Consider the following 13,069-nt stretch of genomic DNA (forward strand, 5'->3'; position numbering starts at 1 on the left):
TCAGGCTGCGGTGGCCGGGAGTGGCCACTGCACTCCAGTCTGGGCGACAGAGTGAGACTCCAACTCAAAAAAAAAAAAGTTTCATCCAAGTCAGAACTGTTAACATGATTTATTTGACCTGCATAATATTTCCATTTGTGTTTCACATAAAAATTCAGATTACTGGCTTCTCTTAAAAATCAGAACATCAGCTGCACGGGTCCGCCTCCACATCTACTTCATTCTACCAGCTCATCTCACTACCCGAAGTGCCTGGCCCTGTGGGCATTTGAGTTTGCAGCACCTCCTCCCCTTGCCAGCGCCCCCCCTCCTGCAATTAAACACTGCTCTCATAATCAGTCTTCCTGAGCAGCAGCTGTGCTCTCCAACAGAGGGCACTCCTGGGCTTCCCTGCCGTGGGGGCATGAGTGCCAGCAAGAAGGGGCCAGGGTCTGAGGAATCCCACCTATTGTCCCCTCCCCACCTCCATTCAGCTTCACCTCATACATCCTGCCTCACTCTCCCTCCCAGGCAGCATGGAGTGGACACTCTCGTGCCCCTCAGCCTCAGCCCCCACCTCCAGGAGGCCCTACCCATGCTCATGACCTTGCTATTCTGGGCCTTGTGTCCTGTCGGGAGATGGACAGGAGACAGCTGGGCTCGTGGGCCACCCAGGCTGGGGGCTAGCTGGGGGAAGCCTGCTGCCTCGCCCTGTTTTGTCTAAGCCCTGGGGCTCCCCAAACCTTGGCCTCAGGAGACTGGGGATAGAATTGGCCTTGAAGGGGGCGATGCTTTGGAGATCTGGGTGCTGTGTTCTCAGTGTGAGATGGCAAGCTCAGGCTGTGACACCCCAGGGTAAGCAGGGCCTGATCTCTCCTAATCTAGCAGCAACTGGTGCTCTGAGGCTCCCCCTCCCCCAAACCCTGCCAGCCTTCAGAGACTTGCCTTCCAAAGATCCCGCAGGGGAGGAATACGAGGATGCCCACCCACTCCCCAGACTGATATGAAGTGGCTGATGGAGCCTGAGAGACATTCCCTCTAAGCTGTTCTTTGCAGATGGTTAAACCGAAGTGAAGTTCGGAACTGGTCAGGGATTGGCCTGGCCCTGTCTCCATGTCCTTCAGAACTGGGTCTGTTCCATTCTTTCAGCTCCAGCCCTCAGGTATGAGAGGAGGAATGCCTTCCAGCCCTGGACTTGGAGACCCCAGTGGGAAGGGAGCCAGAGGGCACCTCATCACTTAACCTCCATCCCAGTTCACACCCACAGCCTCTCTAATGGTAATCCTTTTGCAGCTCCTAGCTGGTGGCATTCTCTCTCTGGCTTCAGTTTCCCCCTCTGGGAAGCTGGGGCTGGTAGAATGAATAACCTTAAAGCTCCGTTGGCAGGAGTGTCCCGTACAGCCTGCCTCCTGCCCTTCGCCTCATGCGCTCAACTCGCTTGAAGCTGCCCCTCTCTCTGTCTGCCCCTCTCCATGTTTGGGCATTCCTGCTGCTGTAAGACAGTAGCCCCTGTCACTTCTCCAGGTGCCAGTGGGGAGACGCCGGCCAGTGCCAAAAGGCTTGGCAGGTGCTGAGTCTGACTCCAGCCTGAAGTGGGTGCTGGGCCAGGTGGAGGCGCCTGTCGATGGGACCCCCAGCACTCACACCCCACTGTCTGAGCTCCCACCACCACCCGGGTCACAGCAGGACTCCGCTTCAGGGGAGGGGTTTGTTGGAACCAAAAAGGGGGTGGGAAGCAGCACCTTGTCCTCAACTCACCCAGGAGGGTGTGCCTCCCCCAAGTCCAGGCAGAAGGGATGCAACTGAGAGGCTAAATGCTCAAGTTCCAACCCCCTTCTCAAAAGTGGGGGCCCCCCCTTCTTTGCCCGCCTCTCCTTTACTGTTGTCTGCATTGTAGCTTGAGCCCCAGAGGAGGAAGCAGTCTGAAGAACCCTTTTGGTAGTCCATACTCCACATTCATTTCAGGAAACTGAGGCCTAGACAGAGGAAGGACTTGAGCCCAGGGTCACCAGGCTCCTTCCTCTCACTGACCTTTCACCATTACTGTCATTGAGCCTCTGCCTGTCTTCCCTCCCCTGCCCATACCCCCATGGTACCCTCCCTCTGCTCCTGCAGCAGCTGCCCTGGTGGTAACTAAGAGACGCCCCCATCCTGGAGCAGGGATAGGGAGGAGTGGTTCAAAGCAGCTGCTTCTCTGAGGAAGCTGACACCAGGTCCAGCCGCTCAGCAACAACTTGTGGCTTTGCACCCAGCGCTGGGGTCCCCGCCCACCTGGCTGCCGCTAGTCAGCTCCCTGCTGTCTCTTTTCCCCACCGCTCCTCAGACTTCCCTCAGGCCCTGGTGGCCCTGTCTTTCCTCTCTCTCCTCCACAGCTCTATTCTGTCCTCATCTTCCCCAGACTTGACCCCAGAAATCTGCCTCTCCCCATTCCTGAAGTCGGGAGCCTCTGCTTTATTCAGCTTCCCCAGGGCCCATTCCTTGACGTCTCTCTTGGAGCATGCCCAGCTTCTGAGCACAGGCCTGATCCTATTCCCTCTTGAGGACAGATGCAGCAGGGCTGGAGTGAAGTGAGGCCCAAACACCTTTGGGGTCTGCCATGTAAACCCCTTGAGTTAAAGAAAGTACAGTGTGGCATGATGTGACCCTCATTCCATGACTTGGGGTGACCCTGCCCCATCTTGAAACAGTTATCCCTCCCCCTCTGCCATCAGCACATTTTGTAGCCTCTTGGGTTACCCGGCTGCCTGGGTGTCCCATTTTCTTGGGGGGGGGATTCCCTGTCGGGGATGGGGGGGGGCCCTGAGGGCTATGTTCCCAGAGGCCGAGTTAGAGTGACGGACGCGGGGGCAGTTTAGGGGAGAGACAGGCAGTGCTGGCTTTGCTCACCAGGGCCTGGACACTAAATCCCTTGTTGATGGCTGCAGCAACCCCTCCCTAGGGTAGGGTTACCATCTTCTGCCCTGTTCCCTTGACCCTCTCCCCTCCTTATTTCCCCTTGTCCCTTTAGAGCCACTTCCTCTGGTCCCCAAAAGATGTTCTTCCTTCTCCAGTCCCCCAAAGGCTTGGAGTATCTTTGCTCCTCCTGGAACAAAGTAGGTGAGAAAGAGGGAGACCGTGGCCATAGAAACAGGTTCAGGGCAGATGAGACAGGAAGGGGGGTGAGGCAAGTGAAAGGTGAGGTCCTGGAGTGGAAGCAGGCTTAAGGGAAGAATCAGGGGGATGAAATTCAGTGCAACTGGGGAAGTCAAGGCACCGGGGACGGGATAAGTGGCAGATGACAAAAAGTGAAGTCTCTCCCTGACCCCCCTTTCCTGGGGCCGGGGCCACCTTTGCTTCCCTCATGAGTGACATCTCAGGCTGCAGCCCCACTGTTCCCCCTCTGTCAGCAGAAATATCTCTCTCTTCTGACCCCTCCTGCTGGAGTGTCAGCCAGCCAATCCCTGATCTGGAGGAGGGGGGAGCCTGGCCACCCCCTGCTCCCTCATAAGGACCAGCTGGGGGCTGGGGGGGGTGGCCGGCTGCTGCAAGTGGGACGGGGGGTCAGAGCTTTGTGGAGGGAAGAAAAACCTGGGGCGGGGCAGGAGAGAAAAAGGAAGAAACCCAGGCAGACAGGCAGGTGGACATACTGAGGAAGACCCCTACACAAGTGAGAACCCCGCAGAAGGAACACACCGCCCCCTGGCCCCCAGGAAGGGCGCAGAATGGAGGCTGCACATGCCAAGACCACAGAGGAATGTTTGGCCCATTTTGGGGTGAGCGAAACCACTGGCCTCACCCCAGACCAAGTGAAGCGGCATCTGGAGAAATATGGCCCCAATGGTAAGTGTCCCTTGGAAGAGAGACTGGTAATGCCTTCCTGCACCCCAAACACACACACACACACACACACACACACACACAATTCTCCTTCCTGGGTATCTTAGGGAAGAGCTCTAGAAGAGGATACTGAGAAACAGGGTTCCTAAGACCCAGAGTTTTGGGAGGTTTTATGGGATGACCTTGATGAACCTCAGATGTCCTTTTGGTGGCCTGATTCTCTTACCTTAGCCTCAAAGTCTTGGGTGTGGTGGGGGATGAGGCTGAACCGCAAATGAATAAGTCCTTTTCTTCTTTTTCCTTTTCCTTGGGTAGAGCTCCCTGCTGAGGAAGGTAAGTTACTGAATCCCTGAGCTCTCATAAATGACCCTCCCTCCCCTCAAGTCCCACTCCCTTCTCCCTGCCTTCTCCTTAGACTCCTTGGGCCAATACCCATCCTCCAAAGGCAAATATCCCTCCCCAAAGCTTAGAGATCTGTCAGAGACAGAAGTCTTTAAGGCACTTTCTCCTTGAAGCATCCAACCCTTAAACGACCGCTCACCACTTTAAGGAGCCCGTTTTTGGACTCCTGGCAGCCCTTCTCTGAGTACCCAGCTGCCTTCCCATCACCCTCGAGCCTCCCCGCTCCTGACGGGATCTCAGGCCACTCCAATCCCTGGACCCCAGCCCAACTAGAAGTCCCAGTCCTAGACCTTAACCCTGGGGCCCCTCCCCTTGCCTCTTCCCCCAGGAAAGTCCCTGTGGGAGCTGGTGGTAGAGCAGTTTGAAGACCTCCTGGTGCGAATCCTTCTTCTGGCCGCCTGTATTTCCTTTGTAAGTGTGGGAGGGCATCTGGGGGCCGGCTGGAAGAGTGAGTAGGGGGATCAGGAGAGTCTGCTCGCGAAGGCCGAGAGCGGGGCTTCCAGTCACCAGATCCTCTAGAACAAACCCTGAGCATCCTATTTTTCAGACGGCGGGGGGTGGGGGGATGCCGGTGATTCGCGTCCTCCTCTGTCCTCTCCCACACCCTACAGGCAGGTTTTATTTTAAGCTTTAAGGGTGTTCTCAGCCAAAACACTGAAGCTAAGCCACCCTCGCAGCAGCTTCAAGGGCTCGGAGGGCTCGGGTTACCCCCCAGGCGCGGGGCTCCCGATAGGGCTCCGCGGCGGCCGCGACTCCCGGGCCACGGCTACTCCCGACATGCCCCGGGCCGTGCTCCGCCAATCCGCGAGCCTCCTGGCGTCCCTGCCCCGCCCTCCCCGGACTCCTGACGCTGATTGGTCGAGGGAAGCCTCGCTCCTAGACGCGGGAAAGAGCCGCGGCGCGAGGGTGACTCCAAAGGCGCCCAGGCCTGCGCCCTCACATTGCCCCCCTCACCCGCCCGCCCTGACTTCCTCCCCCGCCCTCTCCAGGCCCCTCACAGCCTCAGGGCTGCCCTTCCTGTCCTCGGGGCTCTGCCACCTCTCACGCCCGTGGGGAGCTCCCCTCCAGCGTCCACAGCCCCTGCAGCGTGACGCCTCGGTACCCCCCAGCCCTGCAGTCCCGCCTGTATTTCGGAGCTTCTTCCTTGACACCTTGGTCCTGCTGGAAGAGAAGGCTCCGGAGGCAAAAGAGCCTCCCTGAGCCTTGGTCTCCTTAACGGAGGCCCTATCTGCCCCTGGGTATAAGCTGGCAGGGCCTCATTTCTCCCTTCTCAGATTTGCTCCTTGACATTTGCCTGTGCCTGTTGCCTGGCAGTGGCAACAGCTGGGGCGGGGCGTGTGCAGGAGGGCCCGTAACACTATCTACCCTCCTGCTCCCTTGTGAAATCGGAGCTTCCTTGCCTTGGTTGTGGGGGAGGGCTGCGGGTGGGCCAGGCGCCTGCGGAGGACCACAGGGTTTTTCCTATGGGTTTTGGCTCCCGTGGGATGGATGTGGCTGTGAGGGGTAGTTGGCCTATGTGTCCTCTGAGCTTCGCTTACAAGCCAGCAACTTGGTCAGGGAAACCTGACAGCGATCCCAGTTAATCCCCTAGTTGTACATGTCTGTGCCGGCCTATTCCCGCCGAATAACTGTGGTGGCAGTGCATGCATGAGGCTGAGCCCAGGAGACAGATGGGGCTGCAGCACCCCCATGATGCCCTACCCTGTTAGCGCCTGCACATGCTCTCACCTCTGCAGTGGTCTTGGGACTCCTTCCACTTCCTTTCTCTGCCCGTTTTGGAGCTTTATTAACTGTTACTCTCCTTTCTCCTGCTCCCCAGGTGCTGGCCTGGTTTGAGGAAGGCGAAGAGACCGTCACTGCATTTGTTGAACCCTTTGTCATCCTCCTGATCCTCATTGCCAATGCCATTGTGGGGGTTTGGCAGGTTAGCTTTGACCCTCATCCCCCCTTCATGTCCTGACAATGAACCCGAGCCCGGCCCTCTTTCCTGTCTTCTCCTCCTCCATCACTTCCCCTAGGCTTACCTTTCCCTCTGGTCCTATTGCCCAGTTTGGAAATGGGATGGAGTGTTGGGAAGAGGTGGGAGACTGTGACCCACTGTTATTTGCTGGCTATATGACTCTGAGCAAGTTCCTTCATCCTTCTGAGCCTGTTTCCTCATCCATAAAATAGGGCTAATAATCCTATCTCTCAGACTTGTGGTGAAATTGAACAAGATGATGGCTGTGTCTGGTGTACAGTAGGAATTCAGTAGATGCTAGTTTGATTTCCTTCTTCCTAGTACATTATCACCCTCTACTTTTTCTGTCCTGCTTTATGATTTTCTTTGATTCTCCTTTCTTCCCTCCTCAAATTCCTCTTACCTATTTACAGCTGTAGGTGGCAGTTTCCTCAACACACACACCTGCCCTGGTGGGGTTTTGTCACCTCCCCATGCCAGGAGCCAGAACTGCATAGCCCTGCCTCCTGTGTGATGACCCTATTTCCCCCAGGAACCTGGCTCCTGCTCCTCCATCTCCCTCCCTCCCCTTCCCATGAACTTCCTCTCTGTAATGGCCCTCCTCTCCTCCGCCCACCCCCTCAGGAGCGTAATGCAGAGAATGCCATAGAGGCTCTGAAGGAATATGAACCTGAGATGGGGAAGGTCTACCGAGCTGACCGCAAGTCAGTGCAAAGGATCAAGGCTCGGGATATTGTCCCTGGGGACATTGTGGAGGTGGCTGGTGAGTGATGGGAACGGGTGGTCCAGGGTGAGAGGCTTTGAGTTTGAGACCAAGAAGAAGGAGGGGGAAGGGCAAGTCAGCCCCTGATCCTGGTATCCAGGAGTTGGTGGTGTCTGCTTCTCCTTCCCAGACTTCTCAGAAGGTCACCCCAGGGCACTCCAGCCTTAGCCCTCCCTCCCTGTCAGAGTCTCAGCAGGAACAGCCAGTCCTGTCCCTGAAGCTGCAGGCAGACCCCTGCTCCCCCTCCTCTCACCCAGCACTTGCAAGCAACAGGTGGAACCCAGTCCCTGCCAATGGCCCCGTCTCCACCCCCTCCCGAGGCCTGGCTTCCCTCTCCTTTCACCCACCCCCAAGCTTGGTCAGCTTTCAGTCTTGACCTCTTGGTGCCCTTGAGGCCTCTCAGAGGGGAAGGAGCTAGAGTAGCAGGGAGGAGGGAAGCCGAAGGCTCAAGCCCCCGGCCATGTAAGGGAAACTCAGGCCCCAGCAGAGAGCACGGGACCTGGGAGGAGGGGAGCTCAAGGAGGGGCCCCGCCCCTCCGGCAAGGGACACTTAATGCCTGACCAGGGAGGGGTGGGGGCCGGGTGGCTAAGATTACTGGGATTCTGCCCCCTTCAGCGGTTTTTATATTTGCCCTGCGCTGGTCTTCCCACAGCTCCAGGATCCTGGCAGGGGGAATGGATCTTCCTAGGTCTCTTTCCCTCTACCAGACACCCAAGTCACCACCCCGGGGAGCTTGGGGAGAGGGATTGAGGGTGGCCTGAAGACCCTGGTGCCCATCTCAGGGCTGTCTTGCTGTGGTGACAGTGTGGAGTCAGCGCCATAAGTGTCTATAAATATCACTTGGGCTTGAGTGACAGGGTGTCCCGCCCAACTCCATCACTAACCTCCTCCCTCCACTTCCTCTGGTCCAAGAGGAAGGACCTTGGAAATGGAGGGAAAGGAAAGCTGTGGAACCAGGGCAGAATTAGGTAGAGGCCCCAAGAAGTGTTTAGCCTCCTCCAAAGGCCTCTGAGTCTGGTGGGGTATCTGCCTTCCCAGCCCCCTCCCCCAGGGTGGCTTCCATGTGCTGACCCTGCCCACCTGTGTGTCTCCCTCGCCTCATCCCTGTCCATCTCAGCCCTCTGATGTGTGTTGCTTGTCCTGCCCCTCACACCTTGTTTCCTGCAGACCTCCCCTCTGCCCCCATCCCCCCTGTCTCCCTAGCTCACTCACCCTTGGCTTCCGCCTCCCCTCAGATGCTCAGGCCGGCTGTCAGGTTTCTGAGTGTGACTGGCCTGTGCCCCTCCCTTTCCTCCTACGTCCTTCCTGCTCACACCTCCCTCTCCCCGGCTTCCCTCCTGCTCTGTCCTCTGCTTTTTCTCTTGGTTGACCTTGGTTTTCTCAGCTCCCGTCTTTTCTCCTGTTTCTTCCTGTCTTCCCCCGCTGTGGACTTCATTCTCTCGCCCTGACACTACTGCTCTCCAACTTACACCGTTTTCTCTGCGTTATTTTCTTGCCCTTCCTTCCTCACCTCTCTGTCTTATCTCTCTGTGTTTCGCGGTCTCCCATTCTGTTTTAGTTGCTCTTCCTGTAGCTGGACTGTCCCTAATTTTCCTTCAGTCATTCAGGGCACATTTATCAAGCACATACAATGTACTGGGCAGTATGGGAGGGTCTGCACGGGGGGGAGGGTCTGCACTGGGCAGTATGGGAGGGTCTGCACCCTCCCTGCACGGGGCCCACAGCCAGTGGGAAGAGAAGCCTTCAACAGGAGGGAGAGTAAGAATGGGTGTTACAATGGAAGTGCTTGCTGCAGGCACTCATTCTGAGGGTCTGATGCAAACCCAGGGTGGGTGCCCAGCCCTGGGGGCCTCCCTGAGACCTGAACAATGGATGAGGAGAGGGAGTTAGACGTAGATTGAGTTTTTCTTAAGAAGGAAGAGAACTCCATTCCCAACTGACCTCCCTTTTCCTACTCTCTCCGCAGTGGGAGACAAAGTCCCTGCAGACATCCGCATCCTCGCCATCAAATCTACCACCCTCCGGGTTGACCAGTCTATCCTGACAGGTGTGCTGGCCTGGGTGGGCGGATGATTGGAGGGTATGGGGAGGAGGATGCAGTGATGGGGGAGCTGGGTGGACAGACAGCAATGAGATTCCAGGTAGATAAAAGAGAATTCCCAGCACCAGGCCCTCCTCCCAGCTCTGTAGCAGCTGCCATGTTGGCATTGTTCAACCTTGTTCACTCTGTCACAAGCTTGAAACATAAGGGGTCATGGGAGATGGGAGAGGGCTGGATATTTGTGCTACTCTCCATATGGCCATGAGCCCATCCCTTCCACATGGACATCGGGACCTACACACCCAGAGAACTGTCCTGTATCCTTCGACATCCTCAAGTGAGGAATCTTAAGATTCTGGGACATGATGGGGGCGGTTCAGATATACTTAAAACCATAGCTGTGAGCCGGGCTCGGTGGCTCATCCTGTAATCCCGCGCCTTTGGGAGGCTGAGGTGAGTGGATTGCCTGAGCCCGCGGGTTCAAGACCCGCCTGGGCAGTGAGACCTCATCTCTACAATATAAATCAAAAAATCAGTCGGGCGTGGTAGCGCATGCCTGTAATTCCGGCTACTCGGAAGGCTGAGGCGGAAGGATCGCCGGAGCCCAGCAGGTCGAGGCTGCGGTGGCCAGAAGCGGCTACTGCACTCCAGTCTGGGCGACAGAGTGAGATTCCAACTCAAAAAAAAAAAAAATAAACCATAGCTGCTTCTATTTCTCCACTGGGAGGGAGAGGGTGAAGAGCCAGAGAATATGCCCCAGGTCTGAGGAGGCAAGTCTAAGCTGGCCTAGGATGATTGCCCGAGTCCCTGCTGTCAGGGTGAAGGAGGCAAGGTCAAAGGGTGAGGACCCCTCCCTCCCAGGAACATGCCTGACCGTTAACAGTGCACTTTCAAATATATCAGCTTATTTGATTTTCACCAAGACATTGATCTAAAGGTTACATTTTCTTTTTTTGTTTTTTTGTTTTGTTTTGTTTTTTGTTTTTGAGTCCAGACTAGAGGGCAGTGGCACCCTTGCGGCCACCCCAACATGGACCTGCTGGGTTCTGGCAATCCTTCCACCTCAGCTGTCCAAGTAGCCAGAACCACAGGTGTGCGCTACCATGCCCGGCTAATTTTTGATTTATTGTAGAGAGGAGGTCTTGCCAAGTTGCCTGGGCTGGTCTCGAACCCGCGGCCTCAGGCAATCCACTCATCTCCGCCTCCCAAAGTGCTGGGATTACAGGCTGAGCCACTGAGCCTGGCCTGAAGGTTACATATTCTTATCCCCATTTTACAGAGGAGCAAATGGAAGTTAAGTGATCATACAGCTTTTAAGTGGTCAAGCTAGGACTTGGATCAAGTTGTGGTTTTTTTCTGAGTCAGGGGCTCACTGTCACCCAGGCTGGATTGCAGTGACATGATCACAGCTCACCGCAGCCTTGACCTCCAGAGCTCAGGTGATCCTTCCACCTCAGTCTCCCAAGTAGCTAAGACTACAGGTGTGAAACATCATGCCCAGGATCTCACTGTGTTGCCCAGGCTGGTCTCAAACTCCTGGCCTGGCCTCCCAAAGTACTTGGATGACAGGCATGAGCCACTGTGCCTGACCAAGGACTTTTTACTATAAGTGTGATGGACTTACTATCTGCCTCCAGCAGCTTCTTCCAGAGTCCAGACTTCCTCCGGAATGGTTGCCTGGTCCTTCCCAGGGCTTGTCCTGCTGGGCAGGGAGGGAGTTAGGAGCGGGAAGTCAGGAGGAAGGACATGATGTCATCTGAAAACCCCTTGGCCCCTTCTCCACAGGAGAGTCTGTATCTGTCATCAAGCACACAGACCCTGTTCCTGACCCCCGAGCTGTCAACCAGGACAAGAAGAATATGCTTTTCTCGGTGAGCAATCCAGGGCCAGCTGTGATGTGCTCAAGCCAGAGGCCCTGGTTTGGGAGAAACATGACGGCATGAGAAGAGATGAGACCCTTGGCCTGGGAGGATGTGGCATGAGGGTCACCTCTTGTCTGATTCCTTGCCCCTTCTTCACCTTCCTAGGGTACCAACATTGCAGCTGGCAAGGCCTTGGGCATCGTGGCCACCACCGGCGTCAACACTGAGATTGGGAAGATCCGTGACCAAATGGCTGCCACAGAGCAGGAAAAGACCCCCCTGCAGCAGAAGCTGGATGAATTTGGGGAGCAGCTCTCCAAGGTCATTTCTCTCATCTGCGTGGCTGTCTGGCTCATCAACATAGGCCACTTCAATGATCCTGTCCACGGGGGCTCCTGGTTCCGTGGGGCCATCTACTACTTTAAGATTGCTGTGGCCCTGGCTGTGGCTGCAATCCCCGAAGGTATAGCAGCCTCTCTTTCTCCTCCCATTTGCTAATCTCGTCTGCAAAGAATCTTTTTCCAAATAAGGTAACATTTACAAGCTGGGCTCAGTGGCTCAGCCTGTAATCCCGCGCTTTGGGAGGCTGAGGTGAGTGGATTGCCTGAGCCCGCGGGTTTGAGACCCGCCTGGGCAACTTGGCGAGACTTCATCTCCACAATAAATCAAAAATTAGCCGGGTGTGGTAGCGTGCGCCTGTAGTTCCAGCTACTTGGAAGGCTGGAAGGCTGAGGCGGAAGGATCGCCAGAGCTCAGCAGGTCGAGGCTGCGGTGGCTGGGAGCGGCCACTGCACTCCAGTCTGGGCAACAGAGTGAGACTCCAACTAAAAATAAAAAAAATAAAATAAAAAATAAAGGTAACATTTACAGGCTTCAGGGATTAGGAGCTGATATCTTGGGGGCTGTGATTTAGCCAAACACGCTGGGTCTTCATTCCCCTACATTATTCCCTCATCCCTTCCCTCCCTCCCTACCTCACTCCCCACAGGTCTTCCTGCAGTCATCACCACCTGCCTGGCCTTAGGCACCCGCCGGATGGCAAAGAAGAATGCAATTGTGAGGAGCTTGCCCTCTGTAGAGACCCTGGGCTGTACCTCTGTCATCTGTTCTGACAAGACAGGCACCCTCACCACCAACCAGATGTCTGTCTGCAAGGTTAGGAGAAGTGTGGGTGATGCTCTCAGTCAGAAGACTGCCTCTGGGGCGTGGAATGAGCTCTCCAAAGATGGGGTTGTCCCTTCATCACTGGGAGCTTCTCATTTCGGCCTGAAAAATGCTCAAAGGGCATTTGGTAGAGTACCATCCTGCCAGCTACGAAGGGGATCAGAGAGGACCCTTGTGCCCTAGTCAGACAGCTCACTACGGACACTATCCCTGCACCAGACACTGCTATGCATCGTCTCTAAACCTCCATAACAGCCAGTTTAGGGGAAGGTCTCTTTTTTTATTTTTGTTTTTTGAGTCGGAGTCTCACTCTGTTGCCCAAGCTGGAGTGCAGTGGCACGCTCACGTGCACGCTCATGGCCACCACAGCCTTGACCTGCTGGGCTCAGGTGATCCTTCCGCCTCAGCCTTCCAGGTAACTGGAACTACAGGCACTTGCCACCATGCCCAGCTAATTTTTTTATTTATTGTAGAGATGAGATCTCACCAAGTTGCTCAGGCATTAACCCTATTTTTCAAAAGAGAAAAAACTGAGTCTCTGCTCCACTTCAGTGACTTGCCTTAAGATGCACAGTTAATAAGTGGTCATTGTTGAGTTTCACCCCAAGTCTCTGTGACCCCCAGAACTCTTGCCTGTGTAACAGACAGCCCTCCAGAATAGCCATTCCATGGCAGGGCTTTGTGAGCCTGGCCGCACTGATCATGAACAGCATTTCCTAAACCAGGACTTTTCATCTTTCCTGTGCTTCAGACCCTTTTTGGCCTCTTCTTGGCATAATATTTTAAATGTATAAAATAATAGCCAGGCTCGGTGGCTCAGCCTGTAATCCCAAGCCTTTGGGAGGCTGAGGTGAGTGGATTGCCTGAGCCCGCGGGTTCAGGCGAGACCTCATCTCTACAATAAATCAAAAAAATTAGCCGGGTGTGGTAGCGCGCACCTGTAGTTCCTGCTACTTGGAAGGCTGAGGCGGAAGGATCGCTGGAGCCCAGCAGGTCGAGGCTGCGGTGGCCGGGAGCGGCCACTGCATTCCAGTCTGGGTGACAGAGTGAGACTCCAACTCACAAAATAAATAAATAAATA

The 13,069-nt window shown here is 55.5% G+C and overlaps 1 protein-coding gene and 1 long non-coding RNA gene across 3 annotated transcripts in view; one reads left to right on the forward strand and one right to left on the reverse strand.

Annotated features, from left to right (window-relative positions):
- The window catches only part of LOC103252090, a 4,875-nt gene extending 758 nt beyond the window's left edge, over positions 1-4,117 (reverse strand). Inside the window, exon 1 of the long non-coding RNA XR_002481501.1 lies at positions 4,022-4,117. This is a non-coding gene — a long non-coding RNA (uncharacterized LOC103252090). The remainder of the gene's footprint in view (positions 1-4,021) is intronic.
- ATP2A1 (ATPase sarcoplasmic/endoplasmic reticulum Ca2+ transporting 1) overlaps positions 3,407-13,069 on the forward strand; it is a 19,984-nt gene continuing 10,321 nt past the window's right edge. Inside the window, exons 1-9 of one of the 2 annotated variants that reach the window (XM_008050694.2) lie at positions 3,407-3,798; positions 4,111-4,128; positions 4,526-4,608; positions 6,017-6,121; positions 6,782-6,920; positions 8,888-8,968; positions 10,748-10,833; positions 10,990-11,287; positions 11,813-11,979. In XM_008050694.2, coding sequence (XP_008048885.1) covers positions 3,681-3,798; positions 4,111-4,128; positions 4,526-4,608; positions 6,017-6,121; positions 6,782-6,920; positions 8,888-8,968; positions 10,748-10,833; positions 10,990-11,287; positions 11,813-11,979 — 1,095 coding nt within the window. In that variant the 5' untranslated portion in view covers positions 3,407-3,680. The remainder of the gene's footprint in view (positions 3,799-4,110; positions 4,129-4,525; positions 4,609-6,016; positions 6,122-6,781; positions 6,921-8,887; positions 8,969-10,747; positions 10,834-10,989; positions 11,288-11,812; positions 11,980-13,069) is intronic. The other variant, XM_008050695.1, reaches the window with a different exon arrangement.

Source organism: Carlito syrichta, unplaced genomic scaffold (genome assembly GCF_000164805.1).
Source record: "Carlito syrichta isolate Samal-C Ts95f unplaced genomic scaffold, Tarsius_syrichta-2.0.1 Scaffold153593, whole genome shotgun sequence".
NCBI classification, from domain to species: Eukaryota; Metazoa; Chordata; class Mammalia; order Primates; family Tarsiidae; genus Carlito; species Carlito syrichta.